The sequence below is a fragment of the Microtus ochrogaster genome, chromosome 16 (assembly GCF_000317375.1).
Source record: "Microtus ochrogaster isolate Prairie Vole_2 chromosome 16, MicOch1.0, whole genome shotgun sequence".
NCBI lineage: Eukaryota > Metazoa > Chordata > Mammalia > Rodentia > Cricetidae > Microtus > Microtus ochrogaster.
This window is the reverse complement of record NC_022018.1, coordinates 37,765,825-37,793,419: the sequence shown is the minus strand read 5'-3', so window position 1 is coordinate 37,793,419 and position 27,595 is coordinate 37,765,825. Positions and strand designations below refer to the sequence as shown.

The 27,595-nt window shown below is 37.4% G+C and overlaps 1 protein-coding gene across 1 annotated transcript in view; it reads left to right on the top strand.

The window, feature by feature from the left end:
* Positions 1–27,595, top strand: part of Gmds (GDP-mannose 4,6-dehydratase) — a 537,005-nt gene that overhangs the window by 79,417 nt on the left and 429,993 nt on the right. Inside the window, exon 2 of the mRNA XM_005355009.3 lies at positions 21,432–21,476. Coding sequence (XP_005355066.1) covers positions 21,432–21,476 — 45 coding nt within the window. The remainder of the gene's footprint in view (positions 1–21,431; positions 21,477–27,595) is intronic.

Genomic DNA, 27,595 nt, shown 5'->3' with positions numbered 1-27,595 from the left:
GTAGACCAGGCTGGTCTCGAACTCACAGAGATCCACCTGCCTCTGCCTCCCGAGTGCTGGGATTAAAGGCGTGCGCCACCATCGCCCGGCTTAAAAGTTTTATTACATGTGAGGACAATTTAAGAAAAATTTCCTTTACTTTTTTTGTTAGGCTTTCTACCAATATCTTGCTTGGTCTGTTTTTATACATTCAAATTTCATTTATGTTATAAATGGATTCTTTCCCCCAGTATATTTAAATGATGACACCACTTTTAAATTGAAAGCACTTGATTTTGAGTAACAGTTTTATAGTTAATTAATTTAAAAATCTTGAGATTTTTTTATGTAAATAGTTATATCAATGGCAAGATGATCCATTTTGGCTTTTCTCTTAATTCCATTAGGTTGTAGCAGTAACCTATTCTGAGCCTCTTAAATACTTTACAAGTTGGCCAAGCCTTAACTGAGTTTAATTTGAATTAAACAGCCTTTCTAGAAAATTACTCCTGAATTTAGCTTTCTTTTAACACAGACATTTTAAATATTCTTCTGCAAGGAATAAGGCCACATTCTGAAAAAGTTAAAAAAATAAAAAAAAAACTAACAGATATGGACTTAGGCATTTTCAGTACATTGATGTTTTCATATTAAAGAAATGTTTATGGCACTTATTTATAAGCTTCTTTCTGGCATTTAATTATGACAGGGTTCCTCCTGGGAAATGTGAACTTTAGATTGGAGACATTAAAGTTAAGTAAATACCTATTAAAATTAGTGCTTCTCAAAATTATTTGTAAAGTCCATTTTAAGGAGTATATATAAAATTAGTAATTGCATATTTATTTCAATTTATCTTTGCAAAATTTGTTTACTCCATTTCTACCTCATGCGTATGTCGACACTTAAAATGATGTTAAATGAATTGATTAAAGAAAAGTTTTAAAACAGTACAAAAATTTTCAAAACTCTTAAATGTTTTAAATATGGAAAACCTGTATATATGTGAGTATATTGTTTTTAGAGTTCAAGAGCAGTTTGTTTATGTACTTAGAAATTGATCAGAAAATAATAATACAATACCTGAATATTGTTATGAATAAGGAGTTATCCTAAGATAAGTTGTCACCTTACTAATGATTATAGGAATTATTACTGCTATCTTGAATTAATTATTTAGTTTCTTTGTATGTGATTATGTAGCTAGTCACTGGATTTCTAAAAAATTTATTGAAAACATTATACACTTAAAATTTGCTCTGATTGATTCATGAGACTATGTGACCATAATACTTTTGGGGATATTCAATAAAGCCATAGTAAGTAAATATGTATTTCAAAATTATTTATTTGTGTGTGTGTGTGTGTGTGTGTGTGTGTGCACCTGCACATGTGGTCATGCAGACATGACTTTTGGAAAGCACATTCTTTTTTGCCATGGGACCTGGGAACCATTCTCAGGTTATCAGGATTGCATGGGAAGCACCTTTACTTACTGAGTCATCTTGCTGGCTAATTATTTTTATTTTTAAGTTTGTGTGTGTGTGTTTGTGTGTGTGTGTTTGTGTGTGTGTGTTTGTGTGAAGGTTTGTTTATGAACATATGAGAACAGGTGCTTTTAGAGGCCAGAAGAACGTGTCAGATCCACTGGAGTTAGAACTAAGGAGGTTGTGAGCTGTTCAGCATGGTGCTGGCAACCAAGCTGAGCCCTCTACCAGCACTGTAAGCATTCTTAAGCACTGAACCATTCCTCCATGCCCCCCCCCCCCATCAAATAGCTTTACCTTTATTATACCTAGACAAATGCATACAAATCTTATGCTTCAGACTTCTGAGGATGCTGTAGCAGTTCAGGTATCTCTAATGGAAGTTTGCAAGTGTGATGCAGTCTTATCAAATTCATATTTAACGTTTTTAAACTAATTACGAGCTGTGATTTACTGTTGTCAATGTACATTTTTGTGGACCAGAAAGCAATAACCTATATTAAGTATTACATAATGATAGAGGTAGTTATAGCACTTAGAAAATTTACTCAACCAAAAAATTTCAAATTTACTTAGTAGTTAGAATTAGGACTTAGTATATGGTCAATATCTATAAAGTGAAGAAACATCCAGTCCTTTGAAGATTCTTTAGTTTCAGTTTTAACAATTCTTAATCCAGAGTAACTGCTTGCTTATGATAGGTAGAAGTAATTTCAGAGACCAGTTTAGATTATTATGCCCTAATTTTGTAGATTTAAATGGAAACCAAAAGAATAGATTTTCTTAGAGACAATACAGTAAATGGTAAAAACCAATTTGTTGTTCATCTTTCCATTCTTGAAACTCTGTGGAGACAGCTTTGTGGAAGTTTGAGAAGTGGGCTTAAGAACCAGAAACATCACACTCACTGAAAAATTTAAGTGTATTTCAACCTTGATTAGAAGTTATTCAGTTTGTTGCCATCTTTGTCAGCGCCCAGTGGCACTAATGTATATGTACATGTTTCCAAATGGAAAGAAACTTCAAGTCTTTATATTATATTATATAGAAAAATTTTGAAAAAATGATACATTACAAATTGTAAGAATACTGTGGTCTCTTCAGTATTTGTCTCAAGCACATTATTATTAACGTGATAGAATTTGTGTGTGTGTGTGTGTGTGTGTGTGTGTGTGTGTGTGTGTGTGTAAGTGTGCGTGCATGGAAGCACACATTCACCCAAAAAACGTTTTTCTTCCACTTCTAGAATGTATGGTAATTTTAAGACAGATTGTAAAACAGATGAAGAAAAGAGAAAAGAAAACTCTATGGCCCAAGCCATGGGACTTAGTTAATGCCCACAGCTCTAGCTGGGATCTGCTATGTCCCGAGTCTCCCCACAGCTTGTAAAGGTGGTTAAAAATAGTTGCAGTAGCGTTCTGTCGACCAGCAAATAGGGAAAGCTGGAGGCGTGTTGGTGAAATATACTTCAAAGTAATTTATTTTGACGGGTTTAAAAGGCTTCTTTGTAAATGCACTTTTAAATAGTAGTTCTGTTTCCTTGAATCCACGCAAAAGGCATAAAATAGGCTGCATTCAGGAGAACTGGCGTGGGAATATTTTCAGCTCAGTTACTGCTTGTGTTGGGGCAGCTGCTCCACTTGTGCACTGCCCAGTTTCTTTTAAAGCTCCTAAATTCAGGTGGCTAGAACAGCTTTCTGTGGTAGGATTTTACACAATCCTTTCGTGCATGATTATTGTGTGTCTGTTCGCAGGAGTGTTGTGGTTAAATTACCTACCTATTAGGTTTTAAATAGGAGGAAATATGTATAAATGAGTCAATATTTGCTAGTGGTTTGATTTTTTTTAAAAAAAATAGATACATCTTGTTCTCTTTGCTCTATTCCTAAAATTCCAAATTATTTCCATTTGTATGATTGACAGTGGAACACAGACTGTGCACATGCCGATCAGGCATTTGGCCACTGAGCTATAGCTATGCTCCAGTTCTTGATCTCATTGTATCACTGTTTTTTTCCCAACTGATAAGAAACTATCTCACTTTTGTCTTTTAATTATTCAGAAATATACTGAGGTAATTTTAGGCAAGCAAGAGGACAGTTGTGGTTGTGATTTTTTTTCCTGTGTTTTATATTGCTGAGGTTTTTATTTTTGGATTGTTCAAGACAGGGTTTCTCCATAGTTTTTTTTTTCTTTTTTGTTCCTGTCCTGGAACTAGCTAGCTCTTGTAGACCAGCATGGCCTCGAACTCACAGAGATCCTCCTGCCTTTGCCTCCGAGTGCTGGGATTAAAGGTGTACGCCACCACCACCCGGCTTGATTTTTGTTTTCCTATTGGTTAAATGATGGCATTGAGTTGACCTCTACAGCTTTTCTAGGTGTCATTTTGTGTCTCCTAACAGCTCTGATCATAGTGCAGTGGCATCTGGGCCTGGGATGCGCTGAGTTTCAGTGAGTGCAGAGGAGTAGTTGGTTATTCACCTTTGTGCTCTCTAGTGTTCTGCTCATGCATGTATAGTGCTCCCACGGCTCACTACAGTGTTCTGCTCATCCATATGTGGTGCTCCCACAACTCACTCAGGTTTGGGGATTTTACTCCCTAACTGCTACCGCTTTTCACACAGTGGAGCAATCCACCAGGAAGTGATATCTTGGTGAATCCATGCTGTCAATACTATTAGTTTTCTAAGTTATGAGCCCAAACCCATAGACCTGGGGAGGCTTTTAAGTCTCATGTTTATACTTTGCTGCCCTACTCAGGACTTTGAAGTACATGTTGAATCACTGAAAGACTCATTAACTGGAGGTTTTCACACTGCAAATCTGTATTTACAACACTCGGCTTAGTCATATCAGCATTTAAATTTTTTGGATAAGCCCTTCTAGCAAGGAACTTAGTTTTATTACTCCAAAAATGCTATTTAGTTATTTATCCTCTTGCTCACTCAACATCTGACAAGAATGTGAAAATGCTTCCAGGAATTGTAAAAATGTGTTTCTGAACACTGGGTTGAGGCAGGGAGTTTAATTTTATGGTACCGGTACTCCACTTGAAAATGTTTAGCATATAGCAACCCTCATATAGGATTGTACACCAGATTCTTTTACATTGGGTATTCTAGCATATTTCAAATTGAATTTGTATTTGAATACCTAGAAAAAAACCTGCCAGAAGCACATCTGTTTCATTATGCTTAAAATATAGCTACTTTTAGTTTCTAAGTTGCTGATTTATCTAGTGTGATCAGGAAAAGTTGCTGTAAACTTATAGTATGTATTAAGCTTGGATACATTTTTATATTTCTTGGAGAATCATAGAGAAAAATTCCATGTTTTTAGTTTGATTTTTTTTTGTAAGGATCTCATTAAGAAATGAAACCCTGTGAGACGAGCAAGATTATTGCCAGTCTCTTGGTGGATGATGATGGCGTATGGGTTGGTGGGGGCAAACTGATAAATGTAGTGCATGATGCTCCGGGAATGATGCAGAGATTTCCAGTGCCTTCACGCCAGACTAGAGATAATTAATGTCAAAGTTCCAAAATTATAGCAATCTAACGTCGGTAGGCTTTTCTTCCCCATTTGGAATATTATCAAAATATCCTTCTGGAACAAGGCACTGGAAACTTTAAGTTTAGAGTCTTATGCATCTCTTTTGGGCTGGCAACCAGAATCACGTACCACTGAAATTAAGGACTCTCAACATGTGTGTCAGAGTGAGGGCAAGCGGGTATTGCTTTTCCATTCTTGGCAGAACTTGCCCTGTCAGAGGTTTCTGTGATTACCGTTTTGATTATATTCATGATTTTTTTTTAGACCATCACTTTCACATTTTGGCCAACTGGTTACTTTTTCTATAGGCTTCATCAAAACTGAACTGTTTTCTAAATAGTTCTGTTTTCCTCTTCAGTCCAGGTGACACACTTGGGAACAAGTCAAACAGGATCCCATTTTCTTTTGCTTTCTGTTCTTCAGTGCTAGTTTAAACACATCTGTCAGCAGCTTTCGCTTTTCGCTCTTTTTCTACTTGGGGTACATCATTTCCTCTATGAAGAGTTTATCTGTCTTCCTTTCTACCAACTATCTTTACGTCTTCAAAAGATCAGCTCAACATCTTTGAGAGTGGTAATTGTTACTGTGATTTTTGGCAGATATTATCTAACAGCTAAGTCTATTTCTGTTTTATGTTTAGGTGGAAATGAGCTAGTTATACTTTGCAAGAAGGAATTCTCAGAGTAAAGACACTTGTCTTACATATGGAGGCAGCTATTTCTAGTTAAGAACTAAGAAAAAACTCTGATATTCTATTAGAAGGACATTTGGGGAAAGAATTAAAAATGATTGTTTAAAGGAAGAAGTACATTATAGTGGGTTACCTGAAGAAGCCATAGACCTTTTTAGATATTATTATAGAATTGCAGAGCCTTAGAGCTACAGATTATTTAAATTAATTCAGTTCTTGCCTCAATTAACCAGAGCTAACTTGCTAGGTTTGATGATTTTGCCTTTCTCCTATATTTTTCATTGTCACCATCCTTGTTTAGGAACTTAGCCACCTTCATGTCTCTCAGGCCCATATCCTATATCTTAAGGTATGAACAACATCAATACTGGAAAATAAATAACTGTTGTCTTGTAAAGTGGTCTTGCCAATTTACAGTCCACAAGAATATGTTCCACACGTTGATTCTTTGCTCATAGCTGGTATTAGTAGATATTTTACATTTTGCTTAATGTAGTGAATGTAAAATGTAACTTTCATTTCCATAATTCCTAGTGAAGATAAGTGTGGTAGTCTGTTTTCTGTTGCTACAAAAGACACCTGAGGCATGCACTTATAAAGATAAGCTCATTTAGCTCAAAGTTTTGGAGGCTATTGTGCGATGTTTTACTCTTTTGGCTTTTTTTGCGGGGGGCGGGGGCTCCATTACCCAGCTCTTAACATTCGGAGGCTTATTCTTAGGAATGCCTGGCTTTAGCTTGGCTTGTTTCTTGCCAGTTTTTCTTAACTTAATTTATCCCAACTACCTTTTGCCTCTGGGCTTTTTTCTTTTCTTACTTCTGTATATCTTACTTTCATTCTTACTCCATAGCTGGCCCCTAGAGTCTTCCTCTCCTTGTTTTTTTGCTCTCCCTTTTCCTTGTTTCTCCTTCTGTTTATATTGTCTGCTTGCCAGCCCCGCCTATCCTTGCTCCTTCCTCACTATTGGCCATTTAGTGCTTTATTAGACCATCAGGTGTTTTAGACAGGCAAAGAATCACAGCATCACAGAGTTACACAAATGCAACATAAAAGAAGTCACACACCTTAAAATAATATTCCTCAAGAGGAGGCTAGAAGTTTAAGACTAGGTGGCCTCATCTGTTTGTCCTCCTGTAAGAACTCCTTTGGCTGCATCACTGCATTGCAGAGAAGCAGAAAGGGAACTGATTGTGAACAGAAGAGGCCAAGCATTTGTTATTGCCTTGCTTGTAACAACTTGTTCTTGAATAGGCTAGGTTGCTTTGTGAAATCCCCATTAATCTTTTTTAAGGTCACCACCTGTACTTCTAAGACACCTTTTCCTAGACACCAGCTCTTAACCCTTTCACCACTGGTAGACTGAGGACTAAGCTTTTATCGCATGAATTGTTGGGAACACATTCGTATCTAAACCAAATCCAAAGCATGGCACTGAGCATCTTTCATAGGATTACCAGCGATTAGTGTTTGATCTCAAATAGAATATTTATTTGTGTATTTGTAAGTATTTTATTGTGTTATCTTTTAAAAATTAATATTTAGTATTTTTTATGTAGTCAGGGTATCAAATGGTCTGTTATTGGTATACCTAGACTGTACTCAGTAAACTTTTGATAAGCTAAAATGCAGACCTTTTCATACCTCTTTAAACCTTTATCTCCATCCTGGTCTTCTGTTTTCCCAGGACACTGGGTCCAACGGTATTTGCAGCTCCCCAGGAATGACCAGGTTTTCTTTAAGTAGGCCAGTTTGTCTTCCTGAAAGCATTTCTTCTATTTTGTTCTCTTTCAGGGTCCCACTTTTCATTTAGTGATTATTTACAGTGCTACCTTCTTTGTGGATCCTTCTACTCTCCAGGTACACTCACTGTGTCCATCCTAGTCCTACTTCGGGCTGCTCTGGTATTGCACTGACACTGTTTCGAGGACAGTTGTGGTATTGGGATGTTTGAAGTTAGGCAGTTTGTGTTTGTTAATTCTCTTGATTTTGATGCCTTATAAATGTTTCTTTTTCTCCCAAGCTTAACTGGTTAGAGACAGTCAGGACTCAACTGAGAGAATGCCCTTGATGGGGAACTGTGACAGAACAGCCTTTTTCTCATTAGGCACTTGAGGAGACCATCTTCTTTTCAGGGCCAAGTGCCAGGCAGGTAGATGCTATCCCCATGGCTCAGAGCCCACCAGGATTTCTTAACACTAGTCAGCCTTTGGCTTCCCATTCTGCCAACCTTGCTCTCCTGGAAATCCAGAAAAGGTATTGCCTTGGCTTGCCTCTTAATCCTGTCCTTTCTGCTTCTGATTGTTTCAATACGTCTCCATCTGGCTCTGAATGGTGTTTTCCTGTCTGCTGTGTGGGACCTTTGAGGATAGTAAATTTTGTTTTACTGAGTCTCTACTGTATTTTTTTTCTTGTGGCTGTACCTGAATGACCATCATCAAAAGTACACAGACCATCTGGTTTTGAACTTTGAAGTCACCTCTTTGTAGGTGTGTAGATAGACTTCACATCCTTATCCTTAAAATTGGAATAATCATGGGACCCATTCAGTTGTTCAGAGTGCTAATACTTAGAAACTGCTGCTAGCTTGCTGCTTATGGTAAATAGTGATTGTTCAGTTCAGATTACTGCTGACAGTTGTTGAATCTATTGATAGAAATGATTCTCATCTTGTGCTCTGCATCCAGAATACTTGTTGAGACATCAGCAGATATCTGACACATGAGTGAGCAGAATAATAAACATGGCAGGAAGCATTAGAACCAGGATCTGAAATGCTCATATTAAAATGACTGTTTTCATTTTGTTAGGCTTTTGAGAATGAGGAAATAATTAATCGAGGACCATAACTCTGTAATTCCTTCACTATAAAGAATTGTAATCTCTTCACACAAGGCCCTGGTTCCAAAACTACAGTTTGATAAGCCTTGCTCCCCCACCTGGTAACTAGACCATTACATACTAAGCACTTGCATTTATTGAATATCCCTCTTCCTTCCTCTTTACCTCCCCCTTTTTCTTCTTCCTTCCCTCACTTCTTTTCTTCTTTCTGCTGGTTCTGAAACCTGTGTTTTCATGTGCTAGTCAAGTGTCTACCATTGAGTGGCACTTCCAGACTACATTTGATACCTATGTAAGTATCATTGGAAAATACATTCAGTTGGAGGGAAAACAACATAAAACAAAATAAGGAAAAGAAAAAAGAAAAGAAAACCTTTTATATAGGTAAAAGAAATCAGGTAGATGATTGTTAGTACGGAGTAAAGAGGCCTGTTGCAGCAAGAAGATTCAGGGCTTTGCCCTTGGCAGAGTGGGTGGATACAGCAATGACTCTGAGAGTACTTTGCAGGTGGTGTTAGCCTGTGTAGTCCTGCAGATAAAGCACCACCAGTGCTAAAGGTAAGAATTTGAGTTATCATATTTGAAGACAAGGAGGCCAAGTAATTGATAATGCAGTTTTAATGTTTATGTTTCTAATATCATTAGGACATTGGTGCATCTGCTAGGAGACCTAGGACTTATAATTTTGGAAATGTCAGGGCATTGAATTTTAGTTGTGAGCAGTGAATGCATTGCAAGTGTGTAAAGTCATAATGAATATATTATATAGTAGTTATTGTATTACCTCTGTGAATCCTACAGCTTAGCAGGGAAAGCAGATAGTCCACTTTGCTACCAAAGGTTGAAACATAGCCTATTATGACAGTGGTTGTGGCGAAAGTCCAGTGTGCTTTGCAGGGTTCTCAAAGCTGGGCTCTCACTTAGCTGGAGCAGGAGGAAGGGTTTCCTGCACAGGCGAAGATTAAAACAGCACCTAGAGTTATATGAGCTGTGCTGAGTGAGTATGCCAAGGACAGGCCAGCCAGGATACCTGAGGATGAAGAATGGCCTGTATGAATCTTAGCAGGCACAGGCTGGAGAGTTCAGAAAAGGCTGGTATGGTAGGCAGAATACTAGAGAGGACTGTCACCCCAGACCCTGTGGTTCCTGACAGTGATGACTAGTGATTCCTAGAGTAGAGATTCTTTTCTTTCAACTGCCCTATGTCCCACCCTACATCCCACATTTTGTGGCCACCCTTATTTTTTTTCAACATCTTTTTTATTAGATTTTTTAAAAAAAAAAAACCAATTCAAATTCCCACTCCCTCCCTTCCTTCCATTCCTTCCACACACCCTCTCACACCACTCCCATCTAATCCTAGGAGAGGATAAGACACCTTGCCCTGTGGAAGGTCCAAGGCCCTCCCCACTACAAAGGCTGAACAAGGTATACATTCAAAGAGATTAGTATGCCCAAAAGCCAGTACCTTCAGCAGAGACAAATCCCAGTGCCACTGCCAGTGGCCCCTCAGTCTTCCCCAGCCATACAACTATCAACCACATTCAGAGGAACTAGCTTGGTCCTATGTTTGTTCCTTCCGAGTCCTGCTAGAGTTGGTGAGCTCCCATTAGCTCAGATAAACTGTTTCATTGGTGGGATCACGGGTAATTTTTACAACGTTTAGTACAGTATGTGTCCTTACAGGTGATCATTTTTGTTTTTTTAAAAGAAAGGAATGTTTGCAAGATACTCAGTACTTACAGAGAAAACATGGCAGTTTTGCATTTTGCATGAGATTGCACTGATTTGAATGATCTAAATTTGAAATTTTCAAGAAAGGAAAAGTTAATTTGTGACCTTATTAAGTAAGTATGAGAATTTATATTAAAATTGAAGTTTTTCATGGTAGAAGTCAATACTGTGATCTTTACAGATATTTCTGTTGTTTCAATGCATTTATTTTTAAATACTATTATATCATTTGAATATAGAACCTAGAAAGAATGTAAAGAACTCTGTCAGTACTGATACATTTGGTATTGCTTTCCAGCTTATGTAAATGTACTTTTGAATTGGATGTTAGTTTAGACTTGGCAGAAGAATTACCGAGCTTGCATCAATATGTATTATTTTTTTAAGTTTTTATCTTTATTTTTATTTTATGTGTTTGGGTGTTTTACCTGCATGTATATTTGTGCACTCTGTGTGCAGTACCTGAAGAGGCCAGAAGGTGTCAGATCCCCTGGGACTGGAGTTAGAGGTGGTTATGAACAGTCATGTGACTCCAGGTTCTCTAGAAGAGCAGCAGCCAGTTTACTTAGCCTCTGAGCAGTCTTTCCATTCCCAATAAATGTAGCTATGAAAGTGAATGATTTATTACCAAAGTCAAATAGGTTATTAAAAACAATAACAACAGGTCTGGAGAGATGGCTTAATGGTTAAGAGCACTGGCTGCTTTTTCAGAGGACATTGGTTCAATTCCCAGCAGCCACATGGCAGTTCACAACTGTCTGTAGCTCCAGTTCTAGGGGATCTCATGCCAATGTACATAAAATTAAATTATTAAAAAAAACCAACAAACCATCAAGTCATGTGAATCTTAAAGAAAAATGACTTTTTGATACACAATTCAGTTTTTTTCTTCTTTGTATAAATTTTCATATAAATTTACTCATTGAGTAGGGATTTAAAGTGCTATGAAATGTCCTTCTGGTTGAAATATTTTGATTTTGATTAAGGCAGATATGTTGTGGAAGCCACACTGTAGTTAGGATGCGATAACTTGGTTTGCATTTTGCTAAGTTTTTTTTTCTCTATGACTTTGAGGGATTTAATTTTTATGAACTTAATTTTTGTTTAAAATGTTTTTAAAAATATGTTTATTGTGTGTATGATGTGGAGATGGCAGAGGTTAGAGGACAACTGGTGGGAGACGGTTCTTTCCTGATACTATGTGGGTTCCAGAGGTAAGCTCAGGTCTCAAGTTTGGTAAGAAATGAGCTATCTGACTGGTCCAGATTTCAGTTTTTCCAATCGGAAGAATGAAGATATCTTGACTACTCAAAAAGATATTTTTAAATATATGTGTGAAAATTGTATGGAGTATTAATTAGTAATTATAATGTTTTATAAGGTCTCATTTAGAGAGAAACAAATAGCACACTACTGAATTATAAATGCTTCAGTAATATATATATATATATATATATATATATATATATATATATATATGTGAAGTCTAATGAATCATATCTATAAAGCTAGGTAGTTTAGACATGTGACCTAAGCCTGTAAAATGTATCATATCCCAGATGTCTTGCAAGTAGCAGGAGATGCCAGCTGGGGAGCAGAAGCAGTGGCTAGACATTTAAGTGCTATGAGAGTAGACTGAAATGATGTGTCAATCACAGGCCCCTGCTTGTTAGCTTCAGCACTGAAGTTAATTCAACTCTTCCATTTCAGCTCAAGACTCTGACCTGCTGGGAAATGTAGAGCTTAGTGTCACTGAGATCCCTGCTGGGAACCACATCCTCTCCTTTCTAGAGAGCCCAACACCCCTTCTTCAAAATGTGTGTTAGAATCTTCTACACCCTAACAATAAATGCCCAAATTGAATTTTATTAGCTGAACCTGTCTCAGAACTACACTTCCAAAGAGATAAATATTCTTTGTTCTTAGATTTGTTTGTACCCTTGGCATAGAGTACACCCTCTGTTCTTGTTAGCATTAGTTTTGTCACCTGAAGCTTTCTGAGTAGAAATGTGCTAACACATTTCTGCATTATACTTACGTACACATAATTGAATATCATCTTTCTTTTTGTGATTTTATTTTATTTTTTTTATTTTTATTCATTTATTTTTTTGAGGCAGGGTTTCACTGTGTATCCCTGGCTGACCTGGAGCTTACTCTATAGACCAGGCTGGCCTTGAACTCAGAGAGATCCACCTACCTCTACCTCCCTACTGCAGGGATTAAAGGTGGCTGCCACCGCATCTGGCTATTTAAATGAATTTTAATTTGCTTAAAGCATAACATCTCTTTTTTGTTTGTTTTTGAACCTAGAGTTTTCCACATGCTGATAAGGAAGTGCTTTACTGCTGAGCTATATCTTCAACTCCACAACTCATACTTACTGTTTAACTTTTTATTTAACTATTTATTAATTACTAATTACGGTTTTTATGTTTTCTACATAGTAGATATTTCGTAGGAATAGAGCAGATCTGAAGTATAGTAGGGAGCCCAAATTGGCATTTATATCACAATCTGTATTATTTTAAGTGTAATCTTAATGGATTAAACAAATTAATTATAGGTCCCAAAGAAATCAGTTAAAAAGAGCAGTAATAATCATAATGATCCCTTTTGGAAGCAATAGTAACATTTTAGCAACAACATTTTTAACAGGTGTACAGCAAAATGAGGAAGGATAATGATTGGTTTTCATTTCGTGTTATTCTAGTAACCTTGTAGATGTCATAAGCAAACAAAACATACAAAACAAGCTATACTAGCTTATTAGGTGGATATACTTCTTATATTCCCCTTGTTTTTTTCCTTTTTCTGGCTATCCCTATTTTGCATGCTCAGGTGGGGCAATCAATTTCTTCAGGGCACTGTGCTATCCACTGTAGAAGATAGTTTTTCTTTATCCACACAGCTTTTCCCATTCCTGTCCATCTACCACAATTATCAGATAACTCTACAGGTTACTGCTTATTATTTTCATCCTATCCACATGTGAGTGTGCTGATGCATCTGAAAGCTGGAGAACCTAGCCAGTATTGAGACATTATGCTATCTAAGCCAGGAAATGCCTGGCTGCCCAGATACTTCACAGAGCAATAAAGCAGGAATTGAATATCTTATTTCCTTCCTGTCCTCCATTTCATTATACCTATGGCCTCAAGTGGTTTTTGATATCCATTAATTCTGCTTGCTTTCAATTACTAGTAGTCTATAGGAGTCTGTTCTATGTTAAAATATTTGTAGATCCAGAACTTCCCCTAGCATGCTGGACCCACCTACATCAATTAGTAATAAAGAAAATGTTGAAAAGATATGCCCACATGCCAATCTGATGGAGGCAGTTTCTCAGTTTGAGGTTCTCTCTCCCCAGGTGTGTCAAGTTGACACTCAGGATTGACCATCCCACAAGTAGACCTTAAGCAAATTAGTCTGAATTTGCCTTGTTTTTCTTCTTTTAAGTGGAGATAATCAGAGTGGCATCGTCATAGATATTTTGTGTGATTATAAACAGTGACTAGGTGAGGAACACCGCAAGCACACATGACATACATATTCCAAAGCCTGTGTAAGCGCTCACTTTTATATCTGTTACTGTTTGCAGAGCCAGAGAGGTGGCTCAACAGGTAGAGAGGAGCTTGCACAAAGCCCTCATGGCCTGCATTTGATCCTTGGATCCCACAAAATGGTAGAAAAGAATTGGCTCCTGAGGGTTGTTTGTCAACTTCCACATCTGCATCATAGCACACACATGCACACATACATAATAAATGACATTTAAAAACAAACAAACACATCAACATGCATGACAGGAATTTGGGTCAGGAGCTCAGAGACACAGTGAGGAACATAGGTTTAAAGTGAACATAAAAAGGAAGAGCAGTAGATAGGATTCTGTGGCAATGAAAGCTGGACCCAGCCCATATGCATGCTGTCAGCAACTGCCTTTAGTTTTGCATTTGATACCTTTCAAACATATCTGGGCTGTATGTGCTGGGGTATTGGTGTATTTTGCTTTTTTCCTAATCATTTGGTTAAAATTTATCTGTTTCTTATTAATAAAGGCTTCCTCTCTACCTCCTTGTTTTTTTCCCCCTTTAATTCCATTTTACTTAAACTTGCTGATTTACAGAAAGCTATCTTAGTCTGTTGGAATTAATGTTTTTGTGTTTATACAAAATATGCCTGGAGTTCACATTTGGTGTTTGTTTCTTTGTTAAAGATGTACAATAATCATTTGCAGTTTAGAAGGAACATAGTTTCATACTGTGTTGTCAGGGTCTTTGCTGACCAAAACCCTGTTAAATCATTCTAGTTTTTGACTGGCTTTTGTGGAAGGTAAAAATTAGGTAGGTTCATGTCTTCTAGATGCTTTTAAAATAAACTGACATAATGGATAGAAACTGTTAGGAAAATAGGTTAAAGGTTAAAAAATAGTAACAGTTGCCAGAGTGAATAATATGCAATGTCACTACCACAAAAAACTCTGCAGTCCTTTTTCCTTAAATGTCATTGTTATTATTTTAATAGTCTTACATCCAGATTGTTCTGTATATTTTATGCTCCTTAGAGCATATATATTATTATGATTACTATAAAATTTTGGTATAAATTCTTAATATTCCTTATTATAAAAGTATGATATGTTCATTGCAAAGAAAGTAGAAAAGATAGATAAATAAACCACTCATGGTATTACTGGGGCAAAAGAAAATAGGAATGATAGATAACTATTGACAATCTTATCCCCTGGGGCAGTAATCATTAATATTTAGAGTAGTTTTTTGATTTTGATTAATTTTCTTAACTCTATGCATAAGTGTGGAAATATTTAATAAGTATCAGTGGTTTTGGCTTTGGGGGGCTTACCAAAGGATTAAGTTTTACATTTTCAGGTGTTAGTACATAAGTCTGACAGCATATTGTATAGTCACCACTAAAGACATGCCTAACCAGTCATCGGATCGCCTTAAAAGTCTCTTCATGCTCCTTTGGGAGCAAGCATTTTTTTTTCTTGATAGTTTTAAAATTTTAATTAAAGTATAATTACATTATTTTCCCCTTCCCTTCTACTTCTCCCATTCTTTCCCCAATCTCTTTTAAACTTATGACTTTTTCCATTGATTATTATTGTTATGCTCACATATATTTTATTCATTTATATATATAAATGTTGTCATGCCCATATATATATATGATATATGTATATATATTTATATATATCCATCCTGCTGAGTTCATTTCTTGTTGCTTGTATGTATGTATGTGATTTTAAGGCTGTATGTATGTATTGTATGTATGTATGTGATTGTAAGGCTGACCATGTAGTATCTCTGGGGAAGACTAGTTCTCCTCTCGATAGACATTAATTGCCCATAGTTCTTTGTGTAGTTGCAGGGCCCTTTGAATTACCCCTCTCTTGTTAGCATTTTATTGTGTTGTCATCTTTGAGTCTTGCTTTGGCAGCCATACTGTTGTCATATCCTAGTTGTAATGTCTCTGCCAATCCTAGGAGACATCATCTCACAGCAGACATCCTAGTCCTTTAGCTCTTACAGTGTTTTAGCTCCCTCAAAAGATTATGTTTTAAAAAATTGTGACGTTGAACTAACTTTGTGTCCAATGTTGTGCATGCACACATGCATGTGCCTGTACACACACACTCCACATATGGGAAATAAAAACACAAAACATAAAGGATCACTTTTGATCAAGGTGTTTGCTATTTGATAGATTCAAATATTAGGTATAATCGGGACTTTCTCCTTTGTTTGCTGACTACTGGGTTTATGGTAGGCAATGTCTAGGATGACTGGAGGTGATTTGCCTCTTTCTGGAAACTGAGTATTAGTATTAACATTACACTTAGCATGCAACACTGGGAATCCAAGACTTGACTGCAGAGCCATTCTTCCTTCTTAGCATGCATAAGCTCCTGAGCACCTGCCTAGAGGGCACTTTTCCTGGTATAGGAAAAAGGATGGCTGCAGAAGTTCTTGGCTGGGAATGGTCACCTCTTTTGTTCAGAGGTAGTTGACTACCCATTTGAATTGCTGCAGTCCTCTCTACAATAAAGTAAGTGGAAGTGAAAGTCTAGTGTTGGTTAATAGCACCTTGTATGGAGAAATAATTTTGAATTTTAGAGAGTACTAGATGGGTATATATGTTTGTTTGTTTTTTTTTTTAATTTATTTATTTATTGAGGATTCCGCCTCCTCCCCGCCACCGCCTCCCATTTCCTTCCCCCTCCCCCGATCAAGTCCCTCTCCCTCATCAGCCCGTAGAGCCATCAGGGCTCCCTGACCTGTGGGAAGTCCAAGGACCACCCACCTCCATCCAGGTTTAGTAAGTTGAGCATCCAAACCGCCCAGGCCCCCCCAAAGCCAGCACGTGCAGTAGGATCAAAAACCCATTGCCCTTGTTCTTGAGTTCTCTGTAGTCCTCATTGTCCGCTATGTTCAGCAAGTCCGGTTTTATCCCATGCTTTTTCAGACTCAGGCCAGCTGGCCTTGGTGAATTCCCGAAAGAACATCCCCATTGTCTCAGAATGTGGGTGTACCCCTCGCGGTCCTGAGTTCCTTGCTCGTGCTCCCCCTCCTTCTGCTCCTGATTTGGACCTTGAGATTTCTGTCCGGTGCTCCAATTTGGGTCTCTGTCTCTGTCTCCTTTCATCGCCTGATGAAGGTTAATATTCAGGGGGATGCCTATATGTTTGTCTTTGGATTCACCTTCTTATTTAGCTTCTCTAGGATTGCAAATTATAAGCTCACTGTCCTTTAATTATGGCTAGAAACCAAATATGAGTGAGTACATCCCATGTTCCTCTTTTTGGGTCTGGCTTACCTCACTCAGGATAGTGTTTTCTATTTCCATCCATTTGTACGCAAACTTCAAGAAGTTCTTGTTTTTTACTGCTGAGTAGTACTCTAATATGTATATATTCCATACTTTCTTCATCCATTCTTCTATTGAAGGGCATCTAGGTTGTTTCCAGGTTCTGGCTATTACAAACAATGCTGCTATGAACATAGTTGAGCATATATATGTTTGAAGTATTTTTTACTATTCAGTCAGTTACTCCTGTATTCATCATAATTGATTTTGTTCTTGTTATTCATGCAGTAATGTGCTAGACTAAATATCTTATTTATTGCTCAGCTGCACTTACTAGTGTGTGTTTTTTTCCTTTTACAAAGGTAAGTTTTGTTGAGATAGGGTTTTATGTGTAATCCATAAAATCCTGAAATTCTTTTTCCTCAGTCTCCTGAGTTCTAGGGTGACAGGTATTTACCTTCATGCTAGATTGTTTAGATTTTAGTGCAGAATTCTGAGCTCTCGTCTTCTAGAGACTTGCTTTTTATTATTATGTTTTGGTATGTAAGGACATGCAGGTTCTACTTTCCCAGTGTGTGACTTTACACTAAACATTTCATTGCTTTGAATCTCAATTTCCTGATCTGTAAAACGAGAGCATTTGATTAATTGGTCCCTATGGTCTTTTGAGTGCCGAGTTTGACATAGATATTATCCAGTGATGGCTACAAACAAGAGCCAGGTGTAAATACTTGTTAAATATATTCTACTGCTGGATGCTTCATAGCCCACTGACTAAATAACTGGAAAATTTTATTCTGATTTCCAACAACATCCCTCCCTATTAATTGATATGATATAGCTCTTACTGTAAGTACAGAATACCTTGATATTGTAGTAGTGGTTAGCTTAAAAGATGTTTTGTGGTATGTGTGTATATTACTGTTGTTGTTGCTTGAGACAATCTCACAGTGTAGTCCAGACTGTCCTATAATTCACTCTGTATCCCAGGCTGGCTTCAAACTCTTAAGAATCCTCAGCAAAAGTTATTTCTGTTTTATAATAAGTAAAACATATGGAGGGAAAGAGACTAGATGGCTATGAAAACCAGCACTTTCTCCTCATGCCTATGTTGCATTCTGTCTCCTACTAGGAATTTTCAACCTTATGATATTGTCAATTTGCATGCACAGAGTTCACGATTGAGAGCCATTTGCAATTTAATTACAAAAAAAATTCAAGAATTATATGTCATAATGTTTTAATAGATGTTTATTTTGTTTTATGCCACGTTAATTGTTATCCCTCACCTCATGAAGTCCATGGGCACAGATGAGACATGCCTGAGTGTGACTGATCTTTTTCAGCACTGTTGTTTCCTCCATCTTAGTCTTGTCCAGAGTCAAGACCTGGGAAATCTCAGGCACCCACCTTTTTTTTTTTTTTCCTGAGCTCTAGAGTATTCTAAAATTACAGGGTTTCAGTGTGTGGGGGTCACTTGATTAAAACTGGAATTACTGTTTAATCTATAAAACATCCTGTAATGAAAAATGGCCAAATCAAGTTAGTGTGAAAATGTGCCCTTTAATGGCCCAGCTTTGTTGGGGTTTGATATATTTTGGTAGCTCCCAGGGGGAAGAGTGAGGAAGATTATTTTCTAGTTCAGATAATGGAAGAGTTGGATTCTAGTCCTGATTTTATCTGTAACTAGTTGTGTGATATTATGTTATATCTGTTACCTGAGATGCCAAATGGCTGTTTACCTTCCTCGCTGAGTTCTTGTGTGAGAGAAAAGCAGAAAATGTTTCTGTGTCTTGAGAGTAATAAACAAATAGTGATTGTTTCAAATGATCTGGAATTTCATATAAAATAGATACTGCCAATAATTATATGAAGAATTAAATTTATAAAGGTCATAGTTGGGACATTGTTTCTCCAATTAAAATGTCCCCCCCCCGCCCTTTTGACAAATTTTGAACGGGGCTGGAATTTACACTGGGTCCTAGCAAATGAGCAGATCTAGCCTGTTTCCTTTGGTTTCAGGAGTCAACTGTCAGAACTTAATGTTACTTTCAGGTTCTTGGTGTGACATTTTAGTCATTAGTCTGATTGGAGCATTCTCTATCAGCTATCCTGCTGGTTTGCTGCCTGCTCAGATACCATGTCTCCTAGGAGTCCCCAGGGGCCAGTGGGGAGGATGAGGGGGAGACCAGCTGAGCTCCTGGGCTAGAGACCAAGAGCCCTTGCTCGGCTTGTTTCCCACTCATTGTGCAGCCTGGGCCCTATCACTGGAGGGGCCTGGCAAGGAAATGAGGAGGAAGTGAGTGCCATTGCTGGTTCAGAATGTTCCAGTGTGGTTGGAAAGTTTGAGGAGCAGCCTGGGTGAGAAGAACAAGACCTTATTGACAGGGTTCAGTCCTGGTCAGGTCTGTTTCACATCAGCTTTCTGAATAATCACTGCTCTCCCTACCCAGGAAGGTCCAGAACAGTTACTACTAACCCCCCTCCTCCAACACACACACACACACACACACACACACACACACACACACACACACACACACACACACACTCTATATGAGTATGCTAGAACTTAAAGCATTCTGTTTTATTCCATGTGGAAACAGTGAGGAAAATGTAGTGCTGGCTGCTTCAAGGTAACAATACTATAACAAAAACAAGTCTGCTTTCTAGAAATCTTTAGTTAAATTATTATCAAAGCAGCTGTTTTCCTTAATACTGTTTTGTTATCCATTGATTCACAGAACTACTGCCCCCTAAATAAAACAAAACCTTCTAGTGATCATGTAGTCCAGCTTGGCTTATCCTGGCTTGAATCAGTCAGCCTTGTGATTTGATTTAGCTAACACCTAAACGTGTATAAAACCTATACACATTGTAAGGTTGAGATGAAAAAGCCAAACTCTCTTCTCACCATGAGTCTGTAAACTAGAATATTTATGTCAAGAAGTCAGAAGAGAATCTGTTGGAGTTTTTAATGGACCACAGAATGTGCCCTTTTTATGCTGGGCCTTGCCATTCTTCATGAATTCCCGCAGGACTTGGGCACTAACGTTGTAAACACTCACTCGGCAGCCCTGCTGTTTTCATGACCCATAGGGTGTCTCTAGTTCCAGCTTTAGGTCAGATCATGACAATAATAAGATTTGCTTCATTTTTTTCCCTGGAATATCTGGTAGGGATTTCTGAACCTCACAGGGATATTTTATGTTTTTTCAAACTTATGAAACTTAAAAAAACGCAAATACTACAGCTGCTTGTCAGAACACAAATTTGTGTTAATTGGAGCCTTAGTTTTACATTTAAGTCTGAGTTAGATTGAGGGGATTCCCCATTGGGGCAAAAATCTGAAGAGAAATTATGGGATTGGCTATAAAATGTAGGACCTACCTCTTTTTCTGAGAGACGCTAGTACTCAAATAGTAATAGCTCAGCTCTTTGCCTCAGACTAGTTTAATCAGATATCTGTTATAGTTTTTTTCTCTTGTAAAGTGACATGAAATCTTTTAATTAGAAAGTTTCATCTAGAAACTTCCAAAACAATTGCTATTACCAGTTGAGACTCACAGTGCTTATTCAGCTAGCTCCTTCTTAATGTAGGAATCACTGCATGTTTTAAGATAAACTCATGTGAAACATTTATTATTTTATCAAAGAAGTAACAGTTTCCTCTTTAGAAATTTGTTTGTATGTATGCACACATATATGGTAAAGTGCTTTTTAACTGAACCCCATCCCATAAACCCTCTAAGCTCAGTGCCTCTCTACAGCACTATAGCTTAGCAGCTAACTGGTCCCTCACACCTCCCATGGAAGTGCTCACCTTCTTGCATAGTACTTCCAGCCTTCTCCACAATTCAGTGGAGTCAGTCTCAGTAATGTCAACACCTTGTGCTCTGTCTCATATTGAACTTGCCAGCTTCCTTTTAAAAGGAATTTGTTGTATTCCTATGGCACCAAGGCATTTTGCTTTGCTAACGTATTTGTATATTTCACATAGCCTGTAAGTGGCAAAACTTGAACCCAAATCCATGTGATTCTGAAACTTTGTGCTCTCTGTTTCTTTGATTATTTGCTTGGTTTTTGATTTTTTTTCCCTGTCTTCAGTGTTGTCTACATGGGTACTGTCTGCTCTGTTAATAGTGGAACACCATCTGGTGTTTGTTGTCATTATCAGTTTTGTTTTTATTTTGGTTGCTATGATGTTTATTCTGTTCAACTTGACTTTCAAAAGATGGTCTCAAAACCCTTAATGTTGATAACAATTCTGTACCAGCCACCAAAGGTCTAACACTTCTCAATTTTCCCTCTCTTTCCAGGATGGCTCATACTTGGCAGAATTCCTGCTGGAGAAAGGATACGAGGTGAGTGACTCAGTGCTCTTGGGGTTGCCGTGGACTGCTAGGATGCAGCTGCTTTGCTTCCTCTGTGTGTGCTTTCCACGGAAACTCTGATAACAAATCAGAATCCAAGCACGACTCTGCCGTGGCGCCGGTGATGCTGCCAACTCATTGTGCTGTCTATCTGCTGGTGAGCACACGGGGTTTTGCTGTTCTGCATGCCTCCCTTGTTCTCTGATAAAGCGGCAGCCTGTGAGAGCCTGACTTTAAGAGTTTTAGGGTTAATGAATGATGTAATGTGCCACATTAAAATGTTCCACTCATGGTGAAGTCACTTAATTTGGAAATTGCACAGAGCAATAAAAACCAAGCTGATCTTTGGCAAGCTTGCATGAAAGATTTACACCTGGAGGTGTTTGCTTTCTAATAGGCAGCTGTATATTTTATAGAAGATGAATCTGTGTGATTCATGGTTGGTGCTATTATCATTATGATTTGTTCTTCAACATTATTAGAAATAAACATTTGTATTAAATCTGATTACTTTAGCAAATACTGTACTTTTCAAAAATATTTTCCGGATGGAGTTTTATATAACTTTATGATCTATAGAGAATAAAAACTTATACATTGACCCATATCCTGGCCTGCTTTGACAATGTTGTATTAATAGTTTTACATGTTCTCTTTACTTCCGTTAGTTGTAGTGATGTTATATAAAAATGTACAGTTGAACAGATGGAAACGAACTGCAAACAATTTGGCTTGTTAACAAGATTTGATGAAAATGGAATTAGTTTTCTTATTGGAAGTCAATATTTTTCTGATAGCTTTGACTATAATAAGTCATAGCAGTGTTTAGAACCTTATTTTATTTTTATAGTAGTTCTATATATCTTGCAATATCAAAGTCAGACTATGTAATTATGGGAGTACCTATGTACACATATGTCTGTAGAAATAGATTGCTATAGTAATCGAGAGACTATATATTCAATAAAACAAAGTATTTTAGAGAAGGTCATAAATAGTACAAAAGTTTTGGTTTTAGAAAAAGGCTGTTGTCTAGTCAAAGTATTAATATGTTAATGAATAACAGAAAGATTTGCTAGAGATACATCTGAAGTGCTATACAAATATGTAGGACCTGCTGCTAAGAGATGTATGGTAGCCAGCGCTGGGAGTGAGTTGCCAGGGGATCAGGATAAGAAGCTGGTTAAGCCAAAACATTATACTGTTGAAGATGGAGACAATATGTTGAGTGATGCTCTAATCACAAGAGTGTTGAGATGTACTTTGAGATGCACCTGTGAGACTGTGAGTAGACATGAAGTTGAAAGTAATAGTCAATGACTGAATGTAGTCTGAAGACAAGAAATTGTATGTGTGACTGTATGCTCTTATAGAGAGTGGACTAGTGGGTGGGCAGGCCTTCTATTGAAGAAGACAGGGAAGACTGGTATGGGAAAGTAAAGTCTATTCAGGTATCTCATTGAGGAATTAACAGGAATCAGAGGACAGGGAGGATGCAAGATTTGCAAATAGATGCAATGAGAATTTAAGATTGCCTGATAAGCTGCAAGTATTTTAATTTTATTAGCATTTGAAGTTAAAAGAGCAGATTTGATTGCTTTTTACAGAAAGACAGCAGAAGACTTACTTGGCAAATCACAGTTAATTGGGGGAATTTATCACAGATAAAATGTTATGAGAATAGTGAGATCCATAAATTATTAAAAACTATGATTGGTAATTCAGGGGCAATGGACAAGGTAGGACACAAAGGACAAACAGAAGTCTTCCACACAAGATGGTAAAAGTGTGGGCTGTGTGTGGGTGATAAGAGCAAAGGCTTCATGTGTGCTGTATTGATTTCAGTGGACTGCTTCTCCTCAATTTTAAGAGATGATATAATTGTAGAATGATCTATTAACAGGAGTCTGATGGTGAAATGGGCCTTTTCTTTCTATGCTTAGGTCACAGCAAACATTAGAGTGATTTTTTTTAAAGGAAAGCATTGGAAAGTTTCCAGAATTATCAACTGTAGTTCTTGATGATTCAAGACCATGAGCAGTACAGAAATAGAATGTGTAGTTGAATGCCTGGGATCATGTCTGACCACATTTGAATCTAGAGGTCAGTGACAGGAATTTTGAATGAATACAGACTTCTACTTCAATGGACTCTCAACCTTAATGTGAACCCTCCTCAGGCGCTTTTGGAGGCTGGCTCAGAAATTTGTGGTTGTCCTTTCTTTTATATCCCTGGGTATTATTGATGCTGCCTCCTTGTGAACAGATAGGGTACCATTATATAATGGAACAAATGAACTTTAATGACTGACTGACTGGGTGAGTCAGTGGGGCCTTCCAAACTATTTTAAATTTTTTATTGTATTAATTTTTTACTGTGCCTGCATATGTATGTATGTATGTATGCATGTATGTATGTATGCATGCATGTATGTATGTATGCACACACACATGCTGCAACTTTGTGTGAAGGTCAGAAATCAACTTGTGGCAGCTAGTTCTGTTTTCTGGAGGATTGAACTCAGGTCATCAGGCTTGGCAGCACATACATTTATGTGCTAAGCCATCTTGCTGGCTTTATTCTCTGAATTACTTTCATTCCATTCAGATTCAGTTACTATTCAGAAATACCAGGAAGCTTAGACAGAACTAGAAAACACATAGGTTTGGTAGCAAAGTGTGGGCTAGGAACAGGTCAGCCTTGTAAGAGTCATGATGCTGTGGCTGCTTTGTTCCTCTACTAGAAGAGGCAGACTTTCATTTGCTGTCATTGGCACAGTCAGCCTGGCAGAGAGAAGGAAGTCAGTAGAGGAGACAGCAAGGTCAGTGGGGAAATTAACAGTTAATTAAGCTCTTTTGCCTTTACCGTACTCAAAAAACAATGAAAAATTACAACAGGCATAGAAATCTCAAAGAACAACTTATATGCAAAAGGATAGCATTTTTATTTTTAACGATTGGTGACTAAGAAGTTTATTAGAATTATTAAAGCCAAGAACAGGCAGGTAGAGGGGTAGTATCATGGTAGGGATTCCAAGGAGAGTTCAGACCCCAGCACTAGACACAGAGAGGCTGGGTTTCTGATGACAATTAGATCCTGAGGAATAGCATTTATTTATAGAATACTGAGTAAGATATAATTACTCCTTTGTTCATGTACCTTTAGATTCCTGGAGCTTGGAACATGTTTTATGTGATTGCTGAACCTTCTGCATCTGTTCACATTATGAATGAGTCCTTCAAAGTAATCAAGTAAAATACAGTTATCTTTTGATAATCTGCAAGGGGATTAGTTCCAGGAACCTTTGTACATAAAATGTCTGAGGACACTCAAGTTACATATATAAAATATTATAGTATTTGTGTATTGTTTGTACATACTCTTTTTATACACTAAGATAGTTATCATACCAAATGCAATGCAAACATTTCATAACTAGCTGCATTAATGAGGAAACAAAGAAAAGTTTGTCTTTGTTCAGGACAGATGGATACAGCTGCAGTTTGTTGACTTCATGGTTGCAGAGATTATGGATATTGAGGGTCATGTATGTATATGCTATATTTCTGCCTCAGTTCTTATTGAGAAAATGCTCAGAATAATAGTATTTATTATTGTTTGCTTTTTGACTTTTACTCAAGATTAAAACATTGAAAAAGTGACCACATCCATACTTGTTTATTGTTATTATTTTTTATAGTTAACATTATTATTGTTTTTATTTTGAGAAAGAGTCTTGCTAAATAGCCCAGGCTTGCTTAGAAATCATGATGTTTCTGGGATTACAGGCATATGCCACCATGTCTGATTCTCTTGTTCATTCTGCAGTTATCCTGAATATACTTTTTATATCTTATATATACTATATATATTCTGTAGCTTGCTAAAGCTAAAAGTCCATTTTCTTTTATTCCTTGTTGACAAACACAGATCAAGGAGCTGAATAAGCAATCTAGTTCTCATAACATTCATCCCTGGGGCTTGGCCACTGGGTAGCTTATGTCTAAATCCTCTGTTCTTGCTGCCTCTGTGTCCTTAGGTCCTCAGTCCAATTTCTTGACCAATCTTCTGTCTGTCTGTCTGTCTGTCTGTCTGTCTGTCTGTCTGTCTGTCTGTCTCTCTGTCTCTCTGTCTCTCTGTCTCTCTGTCTCTCTGTCTCTCTCTCTCTCTCTCTCTCTCTCTCTGTCTCTCTCTCTCTCTTCTATAAGTAGGGGTGATGAGCACATCTGTCTAAGATTCTTTGGAGTATGAGGTGAGAGAGCATGTGTGAAACACTTAGACAGTGGAGCTTTGTGAGACATAGGGTATCTCTTGATACAGGAGTGATAGAGAGGGTGAATGGTGACAAGCCAGGGGCACATGTTGTAGAAGGTACTATAGTCTCTTTACAACTTTGAAAGGCATATTCTCTTGCCTAGGGCCCTAGAACTTGTGCATTCTCTCACATTTTCAGGGAAAAAGGAAAATCTATAGGAGTGAAATTTGCCATGGATGTACATTCTAATTTCAGGTACCTTCTCAGTACCACAGTTTTAGATAGATAACATGTGGTGAACACTACAATGTGTGCTTTGCACAGAGAAAAATAGGAGATATAAAGACTAGTCCAAAAAAAAAAACTAAGTTGAACTCTCCAAAATCTAGCATGTATCTGTGAATATAAGATAATATGTTTTTAATAACCTTACAAGCAAGACAGCATATCAGAATTTAGATAAAACATAGGTACACTTTAGTTTTAGAGTATGGCCTTCTTCCTGTTCCTTCCTTGTTCTTTGAGACTTCTATTTCAGAGGCTTGGTACTTTGATTAGAGAAAAGGCCGTTCTTCATATAGATTTCATTTTCAAACTGGACTGGACACTGGCATCATAGAACAAGTGTGTCCTTTGACTGCCATGCTGTAAGCTAGGTGTGTCAGGCATTGCTCTCACTTGTGGTATAGTGATTATGAAGATTTGCCTTACCAGTAAAGGCCAGTGTCTGCTATGTGGTCATTGCTATGTAAATGTCAGATACTGATACAATCTAGGTGATCCATACTTTCCAAAGATGAATGGCACTAACCATCCCTAGGAGTTGTCCTTCTCCAAGAACAATTTAGACACTGGAGAATTTGGAATCCAGTGGTATGAATCACCTCTCTTCTTAATAACTATTGAGAAAGCTTTTCTTTGTTTTAGCACCTACTTTGAACTCAGTATTTTGGAATCAAATCATCTTTATTTTGATATTGAGAGAACTTGAAATTTTCCTTTTTGACAGTTGACTGGGGCATGAAATTTGTATGTTAAAATATCCTCTTCCACTTAAGAACTTAGATATTTATTCCTAGCTAGCATAATTGATAATAGTACTGATTAAATTTATGTAAAAGTCATTTCGTTTATTTATTTTCTCTGTTTGCTTTCCTAATCCACATCTCCTTTTCTCCCCATATCTTGAAAAAGGGCCTACCTATTTCTTTCTGTGAAGGGAAAGCTGCTAATCTCAAATTCTTAACTAGATTCTGCAGTTTGCACACATTTTGGCTTGTCTTAATGTTTGTATTTCACCTGCCTCAGAAGCAGACAGACTCAGCTTTCATTAGTTCTTAGAATAATATCTTCTGTCATGGATTAAGTATTTGGCAAGTCTTTCTTCCCTTCTACACACATGCCAAATTTGGGAGTAAGTGGAAATTCAAACACACTTTTTTTCACTAGAGAAAAACAAAACAAAAACTAGTGCTTTGTCTTTTTAGGTGTGACATTAAAGTCATTGCTTTTATTTGCTCTGACTTGATGTCCATGTTAAGATTGTAGAATATTCTTATCAAAGCCTTGCAAGTTTGTATGTTTAGGACATTTCTCTGTGCTTTTTCCTATTGGAATATGTGCTTTCTCTAGAATTTAGTAATTAAGAGAAGGCTGCCCAAATAATAATTATATTTTAATTATCAAATAAATTGTTTTCAGAACAAAGAAAATTTTTACTGAATAAAACTTGGCCAGGTGATGGTGGCGCACGCCTTTGATCCCAGCACTCGGGAGGCAGAGGCAGGTGGATCTCTGTGAGTTCGAGACCAGCCTGGTCTACAGAGCTAGTTCCAGGACAGGCTCCAAAGCCACA